At 51.7% G+C, this 21388-nt stretch overlaps 1 protein-coding gene across 1 annotated transcript in view; it reads left to right on the plus strand.

The window, feature by feature from the left end:
- The window catches only part of RAB44 (RAB44, member RAS oncogene family), a 42263-nt gene extending 20875 nt beyond the window's left edge, over positions 1–21388 (plus strand). The window contains exons 3-14 of the mRNA XM_055390303.2: positions 2812–2923; positions 4463–4637; positions 6266–6412; positions 7035–7125; positions 7500–7595; positions 9355–9542; positions 10143–11725; positions 14864–14945; positions 16582–16696; positions 17705–17806; positions 19673–19749; positions 21002–21388. Coding sequence (XP_055246278.1) covers positions 2812–2923; positions 4463–4637; positions 6266–6412; positions 7035–7125; positions 7500–7595; positions 9355–9542; positions 10143–11725; positions 14864–14945; positions 16582–16696; positions 17705–17806; positions 19673–19749; positions 21002–21092 — 2859 coding nt within the window. The 3' untranslated portion in view covers positions 21093–21388. The remainder of the gene's footprint in view (positions 1–2811; positions 2924–4462; positions 4638–6265; positions 6413–7034; positions 7126–7499; positions 7596–9354; positions 9543–10142; positions 11726–14863; positions 14946–16581; positions 16697–17704; positions 17807–19672; positions 19750–21001) is intronic.

The raw sequence follows: 21388 nt of genomic DNA on the forward strand, positions 1-21388 counted from the left end.
CAACTTAAAAATATGCCTAGCAATCAATGTTTCAGTATTAAATTTGTTTTAGAAATTATCCAGATAGCCAAACATTATTTATTAATTAATGTACTTCAATATTAATTCAAAATTTTAAAGTTACCTAAGAATCTTGGAAACTGTGTTTAAGGTGACACACTGGAAGTTATAATTACTGTTGATACAAAATTTATTTGTTAGAATAATTAATCAATTTAGCGGGGCACAAATTTACATGTTTATAATCTCAAACATATGTAAAGATAAAGTTGACTTATTTGATCCGAAAGTCGAAATGAGAAGTATAGGAAATCTAGATTAACTCGTTTCTTCACAGAAAACAAGTATAGACCTTATGAAAAACAGAATGTATACTTGAATTATACTTAACATAAAGCACAGAAAAGACAGATAGCTATTATATGTGTTTTGTCAAAACAATTATTAAACCAGTCTAATTTGTTCAAAGAATCATGTTAATTATATGGACCTGGCTCCTGAAAAATTTTCTGAGCTAGCGATTTCTAAGAATTGTTTTAAGTCTAACTCATTTAAAGCATTCAAATTTCAGTTATTTTCTGTTATTTTTAGGAGAATTAGATTTATATAATCACTTATTTGTCTCTATAAACCAATCAACACAGAACTCCTTTAAGAGACATAGTACGCTAAGTTATGAATACCTTCCAGATGTACAAAAGTATTTCACACTGACATAAGAGTTAAAGACCTTTCGGGCGTGGTGGTACATTCCTGTAATCCCAGCTACTCGGGAGGCTGAGGCAGGAGAATCACTTGAACCCAGGAAGTGGAGGTTGCAGTGAGCCAAGATTGCGCCACTGCATTCCAGCTTGAGTGACAGAGTAAGACTCCATCTCAAAAAAAAAAAAAAAAAAAGAGTTAAAGGCCTGTCTATTACAGACATATAGATACACAGACACACAGAGAATGTCTGGCTTCATTTCTACAGTTCCAGCCACAGATCAAAAGTAAACACAGCAGGCTGGGCGTGGTGGCTCATGCCTGTAATCCCAGTACTTTGGGAGGCTGAGGCAGGTGGATCACCTGAGGTCAGGGGTTCGAGACCAGCTTGGCCAACATGGTGAAACCCCATCTCTACTAAAAATACAAAAACTAGCCAGGTGTGGTGGCAGGCACAGGTAATCCCAGCTACTCAAGAGGCTGAGGCAGGAGAATTAGTTGAACTCGGGAGGTGGAGGTTGCAGTGAGCCAAGATTGTGCCACTGCATTCCAGCCTGAATGACAGTAAACACAACAACATGAAACATGAAAACTCACCAATCCAGATCTCAAAGAGCTGTTCTCCTTCCCAGTCCCAGTGGATATGAAATTATTTTTCTTTGAGATACAGTCTCATTCTGTTGCCCAGGCTAGAGTGCAGTGGTGCGATCTCGGCTCACTGCAACCTCCTTCTCCCGGTTTCAAGTGATTCCCCTGCTTCAGCCTCCTGAGTAGCTGGGATTACAGGCGCCCACCACAATGCCCGGCTAGTTTTTGTATTTTTAGTAGAGACGGAGTTTCACCATGTTGGCCAGGCTGGTCTCGAACTCCTGACCTCAAGTGATCTGCCCGCCTCGGCCTCCCAAAGTGCTGGGATTACAGGTGTGAGCCACTGCACCCAGCCTGGAATTCTTAACTAATTTGAGATCACAAATAGAAAAGCAAACAACAACAACAACAACAACAAAACGATTAGCAAACCAGTTTTTCTGTTATTTTTCAACCAATAGGCATTAGGTCTCCATGATGCATCCCCCAGAGATCACCAAATAGAACATAAAGACCATCACTGGTTTAGACCAGACCATCACTGCTGCCACCAATGGGGAATAACTTATCAGTCATGTGCGGCCTCAGATAAAAACACGAAATTCACAAAAAGGAAAAAAAGTAACTAGAGAAACAGAGAATCAGCAAACTCAAAGTTCTATTATGCTTGGGGATTCCCTCTCTGAGAGCCAAAGTGTGTGGGCTTAAAGAGCCCATGACGTGCACTTGTGCAGCCATGCAGGCTACTTGATTCTGCCAGAGGAGCCCACTGGGCCATCTCCTAGACCTTAGTCCAAAACTTGTTATAATTTTCAAAAAGGCAAAATCATGACCTGTAGGCCATGATATATAAAATGAACTCTTATAGGAGATTTAACTCATTGACTTTTTTATTTTTATTTTTTTGAAACGGAGTTTCACTCTTGTCACCCAGGCTGGAGTGCAATGGCACCATCTTGGCTCACTGCAACTTCTGCCTCCTGGGTTCAAGTGATTCTCCTGCCTCAGTCTCCCAAGTAGCTGGGACTACAGCCGCTTGCCACCATGCCCGGCTAATTTTTGTATTTTTAGTAGAGATGGGGTTTCACTATGTTGTCCAGGCTGGTCTTGAACTCCTGGCCTCAGGTGATCCACCCACCTCGACCTCCCAAACCATTGGGATTACAGGCTTGAGCCACCGCGCGCAGCCTCAGATAATTTTTGGACACTGATCACCACATTCTGGGGAGGATTGGCTGCTGTCCTTTATCAAGTTCCTAAAGACATGGGACTTAGGACACGTACGTTTTGATTTTGGATGGAGAGAGTGAAAAGAGCTGGAGCCAGTTCAGGACCCTGCTGGGAGGGCTGCCTTGGGTGGGGTTGGGAATATCAAGCTTAGGCCCTGGGTCAGGTTACTGGGGGGACTCTGACATTGGGGTGAGGTGAGGTAGGGGTGGCTGAAGACAAACATCTCTCCGTTTTGAAGGGTGAGAGCCTTCCCCAGTGGGAACACCTGCCCAACTTGCCCATTCCTTCCAGGTGGCCAAGTTCAGCTTCCTGGGCAGCAAGGAAGAGTCAGAGATGATCTTCGACTGGGTGGACGTGGAGCGGAAGGGACACCTGTCCCTTGAAGAATTCAGCTCTGGACTCAGTATGTCTGTCTTTGGAGGGCCTCTGGGCACCCAGGTGTTCCGTGCAATGTGCCCTGCATGGGGCTAGGCTGGGTCGTTAGAAAGGCAACCCTTTTCCCAGGGACTTTCACCCCCCATCCCCAGCTGCCACAGTGGTCCGGGGCCCTCCCCTGTGCATCCCCTCTGCCCCTCCAGGGAGGCCTCCGGGCTTGCTTTCTGACTCCTATGTCTTCTCCCCAGTAAAAGGCTTCTCCTGAGCCAGAGGTCTTGACACCACAGATTTGTTTCCGCCTGAGGAGAGTAACATTGTGGCTTTGGTTAATGGAATTCCATGGGCCAGGGAGCAGCAGAGGGTGATATCTAGGGGTGGGGGCTTTCCAGGTGCTGAGCCCCCACTGGGCAGGGCTGCCCCAGCACCTGCCTCTCTAGATGGGCTGACAAGACTTAGGGAGCCCATGGCTAGCAGGGCACAATCCTCCCGCTAATCCTCTCCCTAGGAAGACCTTCCAGCCCAGGCAATGGAAGGTGTGGTGTCCTCACAGAGCCCCTGCAAGACACAGATCAGCCTTCAGTGTCCACAAAGCCCCCCAGAGTTCTCAGGTCAGCTGAGTCTCCAAAAGCCTGGAGACCAGCAGAGAAGGGGGCCAGGAATCTGCATTTGCGCTTGGGCCCACTCCAGGAGGAGGCTGCTCCAGTTCTGGCAATGGAGAAGCTGAGAGTGGGGAGGAGAACTCAGGGGCTGGGCAGGAGGAACTGCCGGTGGGGTGCAGAGGGAGCATTGCTGTCCACGCAGCCTTGGGGCCGTCTTCATTCCTGAATCGAATCATGCCCGCCACGCCAGGAGCTTCCCAGTGACTGTGGGACAAACTGGAAGCCCCTTCCTGGGGCCTGCAAGGCCTGCACCATCCAGACGCTGCCAACCTCTCTGGCTCACTCAGTGCCATTCACCTCGTCCATCTTGCTAGCCTGGCTCCTGCCTCAGGGCCCCTGCAGTGCTGTTCTCTTTGCCGGTGACACACTTCTCTGGAGTCCACATGGTTTGCTCCTTCTTGTAATTCACATCTCAGTTCCAATGTCACCTCCTTAGGACACTGCTAGCCACCTCATATAAGTCGATCCTCCCAGTCTCTCAGTGGAAATTACCCTGCATATTCCTTTGGCTCACTTAGCAAGTTGGCTTAAAATATATATATATATATTCTTTTCAACTCGCACTAGAATGTCAGCTCCATGTTAGGGATTTTGGTTAATTTTGTCATGTAGATGCTCAATACATATCCCTTGATTGAATGCATGAAGAATTTGCTCACCACCTTGGAGGTGTGGTGTGATTTCCAGCAAGTCTTTTGGTGTCTCTGGGCCTCAGGTACTCATCTGTAAAATGGGTACCTTAAATAGACTCCTAAGGTTGATATGAGAAATATGTGAATGTAGCCTTGTGTAAATGTGACTGGCACAGGTAGAATTACTTCCCTGAGGGCTGGACCAGGGCTGGGTAGGAGGCCAGGCGCCTGGGCCCAACACCACTGTGCTCCCCTCTGTCCACTTCTATCCCACAGAAAACATCTTTGGCTCCAGCCAGAGCCCCCACAGGCTCCACAGAAGGAAGCCACTGCCCTCTAAGCGGGTATGTGCTACCACCAGCTTCCCAGCTCTGGAGGAGGCGGATGCTGAGGAGAAGGAGGCGTTCCTTGCCTTCATGGAGCAGCTGGGGACTGGACACTTACTTCCCAAGTAAGTCCAGGGCGGCATGTGCATGGGGAGAGGCTCTGCCAGCCATTGACGGCAGGGACTTTCCTGGACACAGCAGGGGTCAAGGGAGCAGGCGCCAGGTAGAGCCAAGTGCAAATTCTGGCTTGGCCATTGGCTAGCTGTGTGACCACAGGGATGGCTTGACTTCTGACCTCTGTTTCCTGGGCTGCAGAATGAGCCTAAAAGTTGTTGTGGGGTTAAAACCACGTGCAGAGGATGCCTGCTCATGGGGAGTCCTTCCCACCCCCGCACCTCCCTGCCCTGTCCTGCCCTGTAGGGTCACTCTCCAGGAGGACTAGCGATTGGGCTCAGCTTCCCAAGGCACTTGAATTCTTAAAACCATGGGGGTCCCTGCGGGTGCCTTTCTTCACTCAGTGATGGTTCCTGGAGTTGGGGGCGATTTCAGGCATTTTGTGCCCTGGGTTGAACGGGTTTGGAGACAGAAGTGCATTTCCTCCCATCCATCTCAGGCTCTAGGTGTCAGGGGTTTGCCTTTGCTTAGAGAAAGGGAGCCCTGGCCGGGCACGGTGGCTCATGCCTGTAATCCCAGCACTTTGGGAGGCTGAGGCGGGTGGATCACCTGAGGTCAGGGGTTCCAGACCAGCCTGGCCAACATGATGAAACCCCATCTCTACTAAAAATACAAAAATTAGCCGGGCGTGGTGGCACATGCCTGTAATCCCAGCTACTCAGGAGGCTGAGGCAGGAGAATTGCTTGAACCTGGGAGGCGGATGTTGCAGTGAGCTGAGATCGCGCCACTGCACTCCAGCCTGGGTGACAGAGCAAGACTCTGTCTCAAAAAAAAAAAAAAAAAAAAAAAAAGAGAGAGAGAGAGAAAGGGAGCCCTGCCTGCTAACGTCCCCTCCTAGGACCCCCCGGGTCTGTTAGAACCAGTGAGGGAATTGCCCTCACCCACTGGCCCAGGTTTGCTCGCCCCACCCGTGGGGCTCTGTGAGGACAAGATTCCTCACGCTTGGCTCCTGGAGGGTGGGGCCAGGTGTTGTGAGGCAGGCAGGGTAGGACTTAGGGTGTAAACTGGTGGGGCAAGGGGGTGGGGAGCCTTGTATTCACTTGGCAGCTTGGCCTAGGCTCAGCCCTCTGGCATCCGTCCTCGTGACTTAATTAAATCCATGTGAAAGCAGCCTTTATTGGGCACCAACCGTGTAGCAGGCCCTGAGCTGGTGCTTTCATCAGGCGTTTCTCATTCCCCAGTGACCTTGCTTGGCAGGTATCAGCCCCCACCCCATTTTACAAATGAGCCCAGAGAGGGCTTGGGACTTGCTGGAGGTCACACAGCCTCAGAGTGAGAGAAGAGAGAGGGCAGATGGAAGCTCTGGGCCATCAGGCTCCCAAATCCCCCCATCCCACTATTACGGAATCATAGAGAGACAAAGTGTGGCAGGGGTTTGAGAAGGGAGAGGGCACATCTGGGAATGGTTCCCGGAGGAGGTGGCATTTTAGTTGCATCTTGTAGGGTGTCAATAGATTTGGCCCAGGTGCCAAAGTCTCTTGGAGCGCTGCAGTGAAAACTGAGGAGTGGGGCTCCCCTTGCTTCTCCATCCCACCTCGTGTCTGACCCTCCCATCTCTGGCTGTCTTCCCCTCCCCAGGCAGACGGAAATCTGGCAACTGTGGGGGCAGCTGCGGCAGGAGGAGCCCCAGCTGGCAGGCAACCTGGCAGGCTTTCTGGCCAAGATGACCAGCCGCCTGCAGGAGGCCCAGGCGGACAAGGAGGCCCTGGAGCTGACCCTGAGGAAGTGAGTGGGGGGCCTGGCCGGGTGTCTGATATGAAGTAGGTGCTCTTCACATTCCAGTGGAATCTGGTTGAATTTCCCCAGCTCCTCCTGCAGCTGGGCCTGTGAGCTGGATAGGGCAGAGCTGCGCTGGAGGAAGAGGTGGCTCAGGGGACCTGGTGGGGAGGACAGAGTTGGTAATGGCAGGAGTGGGAAGGGCAGGGTGTGTCTTGGTACAGGACCCACTGTGACGCCCAACTCCTGCTTCCGTAGACTGTAATGCATGTGGTGACCCTGGAGTTGGGTTATAAGGGCAGGAGGATGGTGAAAGAGGGAGTGGGGACTGAGTGATGGGGTGGTGGGGACTGAGTGATGGGGTGATGGGGACAATGAGACCCTGGCCAGGGGAACTGGTGACGGTTACAAGGGTCGGCATGGTAGGATCAGCAGGACCAATGTCAAAGTTGTATGGGTCAGGGGGTTGTTACTGGGATGGCTGTTCTCAGGGTGACAGAGGTCAGTGACTGCTGGCAGAGTGAGGAAAGCAATAGGATGGATTCCAAACCCAAGCCCAGACTGCCCCTGCCAGCAGCAGGCTCCCAGAGGTGCTGATGGGCTGCCTGGCCCCAACTCCTGCTCCTCCCAGGCGTGACTCTGACCACCACCGCGAGGTCCAGCAGCTCTATGAGGAGATGGAGCAGCAGCTCCGCCAGGAGAAGCAGCAGCTGCAGGCTGAGGTGGGCTCCCGCTGGCAGCCTGCCTCCTTCCCACTGCCTGGGACACCTCTGCTGGCTAAGGAGTGGGGCCAGTGACTGGCCAGGGTGGGGAACAGGAGGCTGCTGTAGTGAATCCTCTCCCTGTCCTGAGCAGCTGATGTTCCCCAGAGAGAAGAGGTGGGGAGTGTCGAGCCTGGGCCCCCTTCCCGTCTCTGCCAAGTCTCCTTGTTGCCACAATCTAGGCTGGAACTGGAGGAGTTGTCCTGAGAACCCTCCCTGCTGGGGCATCCTGGCCCAGGCACCCCGGGTGGTGGAGGTGGAGTGTGAGAAGGGCTGGCCTGCCTGGCTAGCTCTTAGAGTCTGCAGGGTGAGGGCTGAATCTACCTACTCCACAGAGCGACTCTCGGGGCCTGGCCCTCACCTCCCAGATGCAGGACGTCCTAGAGGCCAAGGAGCGTGAGGTGCAGCGACTAGCTGAGGGCCAGAGGGAGGTGAGTGACAGGGTTTCCCAGAAACCCACTTCCGAACAGGTTTTTAATATCTATGAGCCTCAGTTTCCTATCAGAGACATGGAAATCAGAACTCTTGCCTTAGAAGGTACTGTGATGATTAGAGATACTACATGTGAGGGCCTGAGACAGTGCCTGGCACGTAGTAGGTGCTTTGTGCCTCAGTTGTTCCATGTCTGAAACTGACCTAGCTTCCTGCTTAGGGTCAGTTTACTTGCTGCTGCCCGGACACTGCAGGTCTTATAGCCTGTAGTCACTTCCAGGTGGCACTGTGGTTGAGTGTTTGGGTCTGAGACCCTGCCCCATTTTTTTTTTTTGACATGGAATCACGCTGTCACCCAGGCTGGAGTGCAGTGGCGCAATCTTGGCTCACTGCAAGCTCCGCCTCCCAGGTTCACGCCATTCTCCTGCCTCAGCCTCCCGAGTAGCTGGGACTACAGGCCTCCATCACTGCGCCCAGCTAATTTTTTGTATTTTTAGTAGAGATGGGGTTTCACCGTGGTCTCAATCTCCTGACCTTGTGATCAGCGCCCCATTATCTCTTCCTTCCTCGACTTGAAGGCTACTGACCTTGGTAAAATTGTGCTCTGCTGTAACCAAGACAAGAAGCATCCCTTCAGCCCGGGACAAGATTGCTCGAGCCGTCCTTACCACGGCCTGGGCTGGCCCTGTTACCAGGTTGATTTCCCAGGTGCCTCTGCAGCTGCTCCTTGGAAATCGAGGCAGGCCCCTCCTGCCAAGTGAAGAGATAGGGCTTTACACATGGGGCCATTTCGTCCTGTCCCCTGTGGACGTGAAGCTTCTCCCCTCCAACCATTTATTCCTTCACCCCACAGCTACTTATCCAGCACCAACTATGTGCCAGACACTGTTCCAGGTCCTGAGGATCATGACAGACACAAACCTCTGCCCACAGAGTTACCATCTAGTCAGGGAGACAGGTGACATACATAACATAGGAAATGGTGATCAGTGCTAAGGAGAATAAAGTAAAACAGGGAAGGGGGATAGAAGAGTCGTGGAGTTGAAATCGTAGTCAAAGTAAGTTGAGAAGGGAGTCAAGGAAGGCCTGGCTGAGATGATGACATTGGAGCAAAGACCTGGAGAAGTGTGATATGCGGGGGAAGGGCATCCAGGCAGAGGGAACAGCAGGTGCGAAGGCCCTGAGCGGGCATGAGCTGTGGAAGTTCACGGAACAGTAAGCAGAGCTGTGGACTGGAACAGACTGAGGCAACAGCCGTAGGAAAGGAGGTGAGGGTCATGAGGGGAGGTGAGGAGGCCGCAGGAGACTGTGCAGTGTCCCGGAGGCCATTGCAAGAGCTTTGCCTTTCCCTGCACCTGGCCAAGCAATGCTCCCTCTCTGGGTCATGCGATTTGCTGTTGGATCAGGAGCCCCCTGTAGACCAGACGGGCTCAGGGGCCAGCAGCCATTGTAGGGCGCTGAGTAGAGGAGGGTGGGATTTGGTTTGGGTGTGGGGCCTTTGTGGCGCTGGTGGTTTTTGTTTCTCACACAGTCTCCCTGCCCTCCCCACCCTAGGATTTCCAGTGCCCCTCCTAGACAGGAGCTAATGGAGCTAGTTAGGCCAAGGAGGGATAACCGCCCACTCCTACTCTGATTTAAGCTGGGTCTCCAGGAGCCTGGACAGGGGATGGGGGTCTGTGTCCCACAATGGCCTTGGGAGGCTTTTTGCTGCCCTGGAGGGCATCTGGGCTTCTCTCCGCCTCACCCTCCACCCTGCAGCTGGAGGCCCAGCTCTCCCACCTCAGGAGCACACATCAGGAGGCTGCCTCAGAGAACCAGCGGCTGCAGGAGGCCAAGCGTGACCTGGCTGGGCGGCTGGAGGAGGTGCGGGGGCAGCTGCAGGTGACCAGGGGGCGCCTGGACGCCGCCAGGGGCCGGGTGTCCTGGCAGGTGGAGGAGAAACTGAGGCAAGTGGCTGCTATCCCTGGACTGGGGTGGACTCTAAGGGCCTCCTGGAACCAGTGGGGAACTCTGAGTTCTCTAAGGATCTAGCTAGCACACAGTGCACACACAGACTCCTTCCTTAAACCCCACCCTCTGCCAAGCTGGAACTATCATACCCATTTCTCAGATGAGGAAACTGGGGCACAAAAAAGGGAAACACCTGTGCCCAAGACCACATGGCTAGAAGTAAAACATGCACATGTGTGCATGTACGTGTACACACACACACACACACACACACACACACACATGTCCTAGTGCAGTGCTAGATCCCTAGCAGGCACTCACTCTACTTGTTATAGCTCAGAAAAGTGGGATGGGCCAGAATGATCAAGGAAGGCTTCCTGGAGGAGGTGAGGCTTCATGTGGGTCTTGAGGATGGACAGGATTGGATGAGGAGGAGGAATGGGGAGCACATACCAGGTGAGAAAGATTGCCTAAGCAAAGACTGGGAGGAGACCTGGCCATGGGGACAGCAAGGGATGGTGAGGGCTGCAGGTGGGATGGGTGTGACACCACCTACCTGCCCCTCCCCGATCTTTGCTTCCCTGCTTCCTTTCCAGTTTTCCTGGAGCGGGTGAGAAGACCCCAGACCCTCAGGCTGCCTCCCCTGAGGAGGCCCCCCTGCCTGGGCTATTTGGGGACAACGATGACTGGGACCAGCTCCTGAGCAACTTTGGCAGCCCTCCGCACGGAGCCCTGCAGCTCTGCTGGAGCCCGCCCCCAACCCCAAGAACCACCTCAGGCCCCCAGACACCCCGTGTGGTCAGGCAGATCTCCATCTCGGAGCCACAGGCTTTTCTATTTGGTCAGGAGCCATCTTCAGATCCAGATGGGGCTCCAAGGACCCCGCCTGGGGTGACTTTCAGCGCCAAGGACAATAAAGGAGTGGACCCAGATGAGCAGGACATTAGAGCAGAGCAGCCTGTTGAACCGCACGACCCGGACCCCAACCAGGAGCCAGGGTCCACACCCGAGGGCCGCCTCCTCTGGGGTCTCTCAGGAAGCCTGGTGGCACCTGCATTCAAAGTGCTCATTCCTTTGGAGGATGGGCCCCCTCCCCCTGCGAACTCTCCCCCTCCCCAGGCCCCAGCTGGGTCCAGCAAACAGATCCAGGCCTCAGACCCAGATGACAAGGGCCCTGGGTCTTGGGCTCCTCCCAGCGGGGCTCAGCCTGGGGCTGGAGCAGGACCCCAGGAACCCACACAAACCCCTCCCACCATGACTGAGCGGGAAACCCAGCCCGGACCCTCACCCACAACTGCCCTCACAGGAGTGGGCCCAGCCAAGCCGCCCAGGCAGAGAGATGCCCTCCAGCAGGACCTGCATGCCACTGGCTCTGAGCCAAGACTGGGGACCCAGAGGGCTAGAGCCCTCACCCTGGGGCCAGCTGAGCCCTTCCAGGGCCTGGAATTTGTGGGTCCGGTGCCCACAGAGAGGCTGGAGCAGGGCCAGGCGGGTCCAGCGGTGCAGGAGGGCCTTCCTGAGGGGCTGAGAGAAGCTTATGGCCAGGTCCTTGGGCTGGGTGAGCTGCCTGCCTTCCCCCACCAGGGGCTGGAAGAGGAACCCAGGTCTGAGGAAGGAAAACAAGAGGGCCGAGGTGGGCAGGACCTCAGTTCAGAGCAGTCAGAGCAGTCGGTTGAGGCTCACGGCCTAGAAACTGCGCATTCGGAACTCCCCCAGCAAGACTCTCTGCTTGTTTCTCTCCCATCTGCCACACCACAGGCTCAGGTGGAAGCAGAAGGCCCCACTCCTGGAAAATCGGCACCTCCAAGGGGCTCTCCTCCCGGGGGCGCTCAGCCTGGGGCTGGAGCAGGACCCCAGGAACCCACGCAAACCCCTCCCACCATGGCTGAGCAGGAGGCCCAACCCAGGCCATCCCTCACGACTGCTCACGCAGAAGAACAAGGCCCGCCTCACTCCAGGGAACCAAGGGCAGAGAGCAGGCTTGAAGATCCAGGAATGGACTCCAGGGAAGCTGGGCTGACCCCATCCCCGGGAGACCCCATGGCTGGAGGGGGACCCCAGGCCAACCCTGATTACCTCTTCCATGTCATCTTTCTGGGAGACTCCAACGTGGGCAAAACATCCTTCCTGCACCTGCTGCACCAGAATTCCTTCGCCACCGGATTGACAGCTACCGTGGGTAAGGGCACTGGGGAGGGCGGCAGGGAGCAAGGAGAGACGCAGGGGCCAGGGCCAAGGAGTGGGAGCGGGCCCAGACCAAGCCCTCCCTGAGGAAGCTGCAGGTTCTGCCCTGGCCACAGGCCCTTCATTAGACATTGTTTTATATGGGCATAACCTTACTATTTCACTAATCGTCTCTAATTACAGGTAATTTGCTTTTTCTGCATTGATCTGATTAGCTTATAATGTGCCACATCAACAACGCACCCTGCAATTTAGGTGCCTGTGAGAGTTGATGGTGAAAGCAAGCAAGTATCCACTCATGTGGCCCATGGGCAGGCCAGAGCAGGGTCTGTGCTGGTTGGATTTGCTCATGACTAGCTCCAGGCTGGGCAGCCACGGTCTGGCAAGAAGTCACCTTGGGCAAGTTGGATATTTTACACAGAATGTATTTGTAGAGTGTGGTAAATTAGGAACCCAGGTGCCTGAGCTCAAATCTTAGCCCTGCCACTTATTGGGGTCTGAATTTGGACAAATGATTTAACCCTTTTGAACCCCCAAATCCTCATCTGCATAATGGGGACAACAGTAGTGCTGCCTTCCTAGAGTGGTTGAGGACTAGTTAATATGTCAAGATCTTAGAATAATAACTGACATGTAGTGAGTACTCAGTAAGTATTAGTTATTATGGTTGTTATTATTATTATAAGTAAATATTTGATCATGTCTAACTCAGTGGCTCCTGCAAGAAATGGCCGAAAGCAGAGAGTCTTCCCTCCCTAAAAGTATCAGGATATGTGGCCACTGAACCCTGTACAGAGCTACAGAAAAGCAAACCCAGCCGGGGGCGGTGGCTCACGCCTGTAATCCCAACACTTTGGAAGGCTGAGGCGGGCGGATCACAAGGTCAGGAGATCGAGACCATCCTGGCTAACGCAGTGAAACCCCGTCTTTACTAAAAATACAAAAAATTAGCCGGGCGTGGTGGCGGTTGCTTGTAGTCCCAGCTACTCGGGAGGCTGAGGCAGGAGAATGGCGTGAACCCAGGAGGCGGAGCTTGCAGTGAGCCGAGATCGCACCACTTCACTCCAGCCTGGGCGACAGAGCAAGATTCCGTCTCCAAAAAAAAAAAAAGCAAACCCGAGGGAATGGAGGGGAGAGCCACCTAGGGACAAAGAAGTCACGCCTGTCTTTGTATTAGACCGCGGCACATGCCGACTGGGGATCAGTGCCAGACCAGTCGGTAAATGACAGCCCCCCCCAAGAGAGACCTGGGGCAGGTTCTCAAACTTTTCTTGCCCAAGAAGCCTCACCTGGGAGCTAGTTAGAAATGCAGTTCCCTCGGGAAGAGGAAACCTATAGCAGGCTGGCCTGATGTTGAGTGGGGTCACAGGTTCTACAACACTACCATTATTTTATTTTATTTATTTATTTATTTATTTATTTATTTATTTATTTATTTTTTGAGATGGAGTCTCGCCCTGTCACCCAGGCTCCAGTGCAGTGGCACGATTTCTGCTTACTGCAACCTCTGCTTCCTGGGTTCAAGTGATTCTCCTGCCTCAGCCTCCCAAGTAGCTGAGACTACAGGTGTGTGCCACTTCACCTGGCTTATTTTTGTACTTTTAGTAGAGATGAAGTTTCACCACGTTGGCCAGGCTGGTGACCTCAGGTGATCTGCCCGCCTCAGCCTCCCAAAGTGCGGGGATTACAGGCGTGAGCCACTGTGTCTGGCCAAGGCTACCATTATTAGTCACCTAAGCTACTGTTTACTGACCACCTCTCATGCACTAGGCATCTTCCATACATGTCTTATTCCTTACAACAGCCTTCCTTAGAATGGAGCCTCCTCCTTTATTATGTGGTAAGAAGTTCTCACAAAATTCAATCAAGAAAAACACAAGCTGCATAATCGTGAAACCAACCAACTAACCAACCAACCAACCAACCAACCAACCAACCAACCAACCAACCAACCAACCAACCAACCAGGCAAGCTGGCATGCACTGCTAGCCTGCTGGGAGTACCTGAGATCCAAGTGCTTGGTCCAGATCTGTCCCAATCCCAAGCTACGGTTTGCTGCCCCCGGGTGGCTATCGCCTATTCTGGTTTAAATACCACAGGAAATGATCCTGCCTTCATAGGTCAATATTTCCCTACCTAGCGTCACCTTCCCTCCATTCCTGCCCCACCCACCTCACAAAATAAGAACTCTACCCTGCCTGCATTTGAGGATGGGACCAGATAGAGAATCAGAGCCAACGGAGTTATATTTGAATGTACATTTTCCATATCTATCCCCATTTTACAGATGAGGAAAGCAGAGAATTGAAGACCTGGTTCAGTTTCTTGCCCTAGCTGGGCCCCCAAAGTTAAGGCCACCTACCTTAAAAGCCCTGCCTCCACACCAGAAGTTTTATCCTCTTTTCAGTTCAGAATTGCATGCTCTCTGGGTCACTTAAAACAGCATTTTTTTTTTTTTGAGATGGAGTTTCACTCTCGTTGCCCAGGCAACAAGATCGTGCAGCTGCACGATCTCGGCTCATTGTAACCTCCGCCTCCCAGGTTCAAGTGATTCTCTTGCCTCAGCCTCCTGAGTAGCTGGGATTACAGGCATGTGTCACCACGCCTTTTAAAACAGCATTTTAATCCTCCAACCACTCTGCAGTGTAGGTCTTTCTAATTTGCCACTTTGCAGACAAGGAAAGAGAGGCTCACAGAGGTGAAGTGACTTGCCTGAGGTCCTGTAACCAGTGTAACAGTTGCCTGAAGCCAGCATTCCTTCTGCCCCTCTGGGCTGCTTGTCTCCCCTGCTGTCTCGTTAAGAGGGGAAAGTGCATGCAGTAATTAGGGAATGGAACAAAGAGTACTGTAAAAATAAAATAATGAAACTTATATTCTGGGTGGCCTAAGGAATGAACATCGTAGACAAGGTGCCCTATGTTGGCACAACTTGCGGCAGGGAGGTCTGGGAAGGCTTCTTGGAGGAAGTGGGTCCTTGAGGATGGATGGGATGCAGAGCCGAGGGGAAGCCCGGCAGCCAAGGGCTCCATCGCACCGCAGCTGGTACAGGAGACAGGTGTATACTGGGGTAGGCCTTGGCTAGGAGTCATGGATAGTAACTTAGTAGGCTTCACCCCTCTCTGTGTGTCCTAGGAGTAGATTTTCGGGTCAAAACCTTGCTGGTGGACAACAAGTGCTTTGTGCTGCAGCTCTGGGACACGGCTGGCCAAGAGAGGTAACAGGCAATGTATATCAGTGTGTCAGGAACCTAGGCTGAGCGTAGGGGTGCAGAGGGACAGGGAGCAGCCCTAATAACACAGGCAGGAGGCAACTGCCCCCCAAGGATTCAGGAGGTCAGGGAAGGAGAGATGAGTCAAGCCCAAGGCAGGGGAGAGAGGGCAGCAGAGCCAGAGGTCCCTCAGCCTGGCAGGGCATATATTAGGGCTGTCCCAACATGGTCATTAGGGGACAGCCACCCAATCACCTGTCCTTCTAAAAATGCTGGTCTTCTACTTTCAACCTAGGCAGTAGTGATCAAAAATTTTTTTTTCTTCTTGAGATGGAGTCTCGCTGTATTGCTCAGGCTGGAGTACAGTGGCGTGATCTGGGCTCACCGCAACCTCCACTTACCGGGTTCAGGCGATTCTCCTGCTTCAGCCTCCTGAGTAGCTGGGACTACAGGTGCCCACCACCACATCCAGCTAATTTTTGTATTTTTAGTAGAGATGGGGTTTCATCATATTGGCCAGGCTGGTCTCGAACTCCTGACCTCGTGATCTACCTGCCTCGGCCTCCCAAAGTGCTGGGATTACAGGCATGAGCCACGGCACCTGGCAGTGATAAAAACTTAAAAGGCATATCTTATTTGATCCTGCAGTTCCACTTCTAGAAATTCATTCTATAAATAGACTCATATGACTATAATAACAAAGGGACCAGGACCATTCATAGTATTATCACTTGTGTTATGAAACATAGGAAACAACCTAAATGTCCATCAATAGGGGACCAGTTAAATAAAGGAGGGTCAATCTACCCAATATAACACCATAAAGCCACACAAAGACTGAGGACTCTCTTTATGTACTAATAGGGATTTTTTTTTTTTTTTCTGAGACAGAGTCTTGCTCTGTCACCCAGGCTGGAGTGCGGTGGCGTGATCTCAGCTCACTGCAATCTCCACCTCCAGGGCTTAAGTGATTCTTGTGCCTCAGCCTCCTGAGGAGCTGGGACTACAGACACATACAACCACATCCAGCTAATATTTGTATTTTTAGTAGACACAGGGTTTCACCATGTTGGCCAGGCCGATCTGGAACTCCTGACCGCAAGTGATCCTCCTGCCTCAGCCTCCCAAAGTGCTGGGATTACAGGCGTGAGCCACCGTGCCCAGCCCGATAGGGAAATTTCTCCAAGACATCCTGTTAACTGGAAAAAAACAAAATGCAGAACACTGAATATTAATGAGTATGATGAATGTTTTATACTTTATTTGTATAAAATAGAGGGGGAAAGATGTATGTGTATGGGTGTATATATGTGTGTGTATATATATGTATATACATAAAATGCCTCTGGAAAAATATTTAAGAAACTGATAACCCTGGTTGCCTCTGGGGAGGGGGACTGGGTGGCTCCAGGATGGGGCAGAAGGAAGGAGACTTTTCATTGAGTTCTCCTTGAGACCTTTTGAAATCTGAGCCATGAGAACTGTTACCTAGTCAACAATAACTACACTGTACGAAGGAAAGCATACGGACATGCTCTGTGGGAAGCAATTAGAAGTAGGATAGGTTACTTCTCCCACTTTGCAGAGGCCAGGGCCTGGGGTCTGGATGCCTGGTGTGGCCTCATGCAGACTCTCTGGGCAGGTACCACAGTATGACGCGACAGCTGCTCCGCAAGGCTGACGGGGTGGTGCTCATGTACGACATCACCTCCCAGGAGAGCTTTGCCCACGTGCGCTACTGGCTAGACTGTCTCCAGGTGAGCAGATGGCTGCTGGGGTTGGCCCCAGTCCCTCCAGTCAAGAGGGACCTTATATCCTGCCCACTCCCTCTTTTCTCCCAGGATTACAAATGACATGACAGACATATGGGTGACACCACCCACTGAGGGCATGTGGTTGGATGAGCTGGGAATGCAGTAGTACAAAGAAACCACAACCACATAGTACAGCCTTCAAACCAAACTACTTCCTTTATCCTGTGAACATTCTCTTCCTACATATGGCAGCTGTTTGTAATGTCTTCTTCTTACACTTGAGGCTAATGTAGTTCTTGTGCCATTCCACGTGGTAATTCCTCTGTTCACACATCTCTAGTTTTTCCCCTGCTTACTTCCTCAAAGCATATATACTGAAATTCTGCAGTGTGTACTAGCACAGCAGAGGGGTGTGAAGTTAGCCATGTTGCCTTCTCTCTGGAAGTTTCTAGTTTAGCAAAAGAAGCAGGATAAGGTAATGTGTGAAGAGGGGAGCTGAGCACTGGAGTCTGACAGGACCTAGATTTGAATCCCACCCACCCGAACTCTGTGACTTTGGACAAGTGAATTGAGTTCTCTGAACTTCAATTTCTGGAATTCTCTCATAGGGGAGTTGGGAGAATTAATTGATAGAATTGCTTTCAGCACAGCACCTGGTGTATAGCAATCACTCACTAATCAGAAACTATTATTATTATTAATGAGACAATTGAGAAAATGTATAATCAAGTGCTGGACTGTTCAGAACAGGCAGGAAGAGAGGACATGGGCAGGAACAACCCAGGAAGGCTTCCTGGGGGAGGTGTTCTTAAGGTTGGCCTTGGAAAATAAGTGAGATGTTTATCAGCAGAGAGGAAGGATGGGGGAAAGGGTCCAGGTGAGAAGGTTATGGAGTGGATGTGGCCTGGGAGGGGTAACATGCGGGGGACACAGTTCAGCTTCTAGGAAGGCAAATGTGCCAGGAGCCTGGCACACAGTGGGTGTGGCTGACAGAACATGTTCTGTGCGCAGGATGCAGGGTCGGATGGGGTGGTCATCCTTCTCCTGGGAAACAAGATGGACTGTGAGGAGGAACGGCAAGTGTCCGTGGAAGCTGGGCAGCAACTGGCTCAGGTAAGCACTTGGGCATCAGCCTGTCTCTGTGCGTGGACTGGGCAGACACCTCCCTGGCAGGTGGTGGATAGGCATCACCTGACCTGGGCAGCCAAGAAGAAACCGTGGCCCATTCCTGCCCCTGCCCCAACCAAAGACCTGTTCAGAGTGGACAGCAGCCTAGCCGCGTCTGCCTCCCACACAGCCCTGGCCTCTGGAGATGCGCTTTAAGCCCAAACCCAAGGCTGGAGTGGCGGGCGTGACACTGAAGCTCACTGTTGAATTAGCACATTCCCACACCATGTCCCCACCTACATAAGAAATAGCTTCAGAGTAAAAAGGTTTTAAAAGCTTTGCTTAAAATTCCCAAATTTTAATTTTATCTCTGGTCTCTAATTAACGTGCTGCCTTCTAAGTTCTCCTATTTTAAGACTCAAATTCTCCCTTGGGATGATTACATCAAAAGCCCCACTGCCAGACAGTGAATACTATCTATTCATGAATGGCATTTAACCACATTCCAGAAAATCTGGAGAGTAATAAAAATAGAGGGAAAAATCACTCCTCGCCCCACCTCTCACACAACCCCTCTTGGCATCTTCATACTGTATTTCCTTCCTGTTTCTCTTCCCACTTCCCATAAATTGTGACGTCATCATTGTGGCTCCTGCTGGAAGGGAATTTTTTTTCTTTCTTTATTTCTTTTCTTTTTTTTGAGATGGAATCTTGCTCTGTCACCCAGGCTGGAGTGCAGTGGCACGATCTTGGCTCACTGCAACCTCCGACTCCCGGGTTCAAGCGATTCTCCCACCTCAGCCTCCTTAGTAGCTGGGATTAGAGGCATGTGCCACCACGCCCGGCTAATTTTTGTATTTTTAGTAGAGACGGGGTTTCACCATGTTGGCCAGGCTGATCTGGAACTCCTGACCTCAAGGGATCTGCCTGCCTCGGGCTCCCAAAGTGCTGGGATTACAGGCGTGAGCCACCATGCTCGGCCTTTTTCTTAAAAGTAGTAACTCATCCCTTTGACATAGTAATTTATCTTCTAGCAATTTATCGTAAGGGAAGACTCAGAAGTAATAATCCCTAAAGGAACACCTAATGGATACCCATGTATAACGTACAATCGAACAGGTTTATATGAAGGTTTTCAAATATTATTTATAAGAACAAACATTTGGCAGCAATTGGTGGTTAAACTGTGGATGTTCATGTGAGAGTTTAGTATTTGCCATTAAGAATCCTGTCTTGGAAAAATATTTAAGGGTGTGGGGGAAATGCTTACAATATAATAGAAAATCATATAAGCAGCTACAAATCTAGATATAGGTTAGGTTGAAACATATGAAATTGCTGATATTTGACTGGGGCTTGCCAAAAATAGCAATTTCGTATGGTTTAACCTAACTGTACAGGACATTTAGCCCCCGCCCCGTAAAAGGGTTATATAAAACAGAATGGCAATATCTACCCAAACACTAACAGCAGTGGTTTAGATATTGAGCTGGTACTGTCTTATACTATATCTTCCAATATTCCCCCAATGAAATATTTCTGAAATTAAAAAACATAACTAACATTTATAAAATGTCTCCAGAGGCATTTCTCCAAGTTGGGATGCAGGCTTCCCATGCCACTCGGAAGGCTGTGAAATGTCTCTTCAATGCATTCCTTGACACCTTGGCCAGCCGGGGTGAAGGGACTGTGGGCAAAGGGCTCCAGCCAGGGACCGTGGCCCACGCTGAGATGGGGCTGTCTTGCTCGCCACTGAGGTCAGCTTAGGGATGCACTGGGACTCTGATGGCTGGGACTTTAGTGGCGGGGTATGGCCTGGCCTTTCAGTTGTCTCTCCCAAGGCACATATGTCCCTCCCTGTCTGGCCTGCAGGAACTGGGAGTCTATTTTGGGGAGTGCAGTGCCGCCTTGGGTCACAACATCCTGGAGCCTGTAGTAAACCTGGCTAGGTAAGTGCTGCCTGCCCCCCGCCGCCCCCACCTCCCCTTGCAGAATCCTCTGGGACAGCTCCGGCCCCACTCTTGACTCCCAGGTGGGACAGGAAGGCGCATTCTGAGGAAATGGGTCAGGGAAGCACCTAGTTAAAGACCTGGGCTCACCAGTCTGAGGGGAGAGAGAGCCCTGCACTGAGAGTCTCCTGACTCCAGCTCTGCCCTTCCCATTCGCTGAATCACTCCCCACAGGCACTTAGGCTCTCTGAGCCTCAGTTTTTTCATTTGCAAAGAGGGCTGAGAAAAGGAGTGTCTCTCTTCTGCTCCCAAACTTCCAGTAGCTTCCATTAAAATCCAAATGCTTTGCAATGGCCTGCAGCATCTCTAGTGCCATCTCCCCCACCCCTACACACACACACATTCACTCACACCCACACACACTCACACTCTTACACACATACACTCACACTCACATACACACACTCGCTAAGCTCCAGCCACTCAGAGACTCCCTCCCTGATCACCCACCTGCCATCACTATTTTGGATCACAGCCCCTGTTTGTGTCCTTCATGGCCCTTCTTGACACGACACATATTAATGATATATGCATTTATCTGTTTTCTTGTTGTCCAGGAAGGCAGGGCCATGTCTGTTTTGTTCAGCCCCTCTCCCCATACCTGGGACCTAGGTGCTCCATAAATGAATAAAATGAGTAAGGGATGAGGGGAGCTAGATCAGATGAGCACCATCTGGCACACAGTATATATATCACGAAGAAATGAATGGACTTCTTTTGCTTCCCCAGCCTCCAAGCTCTCTCTTGGCACTGAGCCATAGCCCTCTGCTTGGGATGCACCTCCCCCACCCTTTCTGCTGGCAAACCTTGTCCATGGCTCAGTTAGGTCACCATCTCCTTCCTCCCCAGATCCCTCCAGGACCTGGTGTGAAGTCCCTGTGTGCCTCCCCATCATTCCTGGGCTGCAGTCACCCCTTTTCCTGTCTGTCTCTCTCACTACTCAAGGGAGGGAATGGTGGCTTCTTTATCATAGTCAGAGTCCTGCACAGTGCCTGGCACATAGTAGGGCAGAAAGAGAAGGTCAAAGTCTCAGTGACTCAATTCTTCGGGTCTCATGTGGAATGCAGGGCAGGGGCAGAGCTGTTGTGGGGGTTGTGGGTGCGGCCTCCCAGCCCCCATCTGCACCCATGGGCCCATCCATGCTGCCCATAGGAGGTGAGAGAGAGGACTGATGCCTGGCACTGTCACATAGGTCACTCAGGATGCAAGAAGAAGGCCTGAAGGACTCGCTGGTGAAGGTGGCCCCCAAGAGGCCGCCCAAGAGATTCAGCTGTTGCTCCTGATCACCTGTCCTGTCCCGGGTAGGATGGACACCCGCAGGGTTTCCTGTCCCTCAGCTCCTGTCCTTCGTTCCTGGACAGCAACGACACAGAGGACCAGCTTGGAGGTTCAGGAAAACCCTTCTCAACTCAGGACTCGGATCCCAGAGCAGGGCCGCATCACCTCTGCCTTTCACACTCCAAAGGAGGGCTTTGCTGAGTGAACAAGGCTTGGGGGGCAGGGGTATGGCAAAACTCTCCAAACAAAGAAAGTCTAGAAAAACGACTTAAGGAAAATACACCAAAATATTGGCCACACA

This window comes from Gorilla gorilla, chromosome 5, assembly GCF_029281585.2.
Source record: "Gorilla gorilla gorilla isolate KB3781 chromosome 5, NHGRI_mGorGor1-v2.1_pri, whole genome shotgun sequence".
NCBI lineage: Eukaryota > Metazoa > Chordata > Mammalia > Primates > Hominidae > Gorilla > Gorilla gorilla.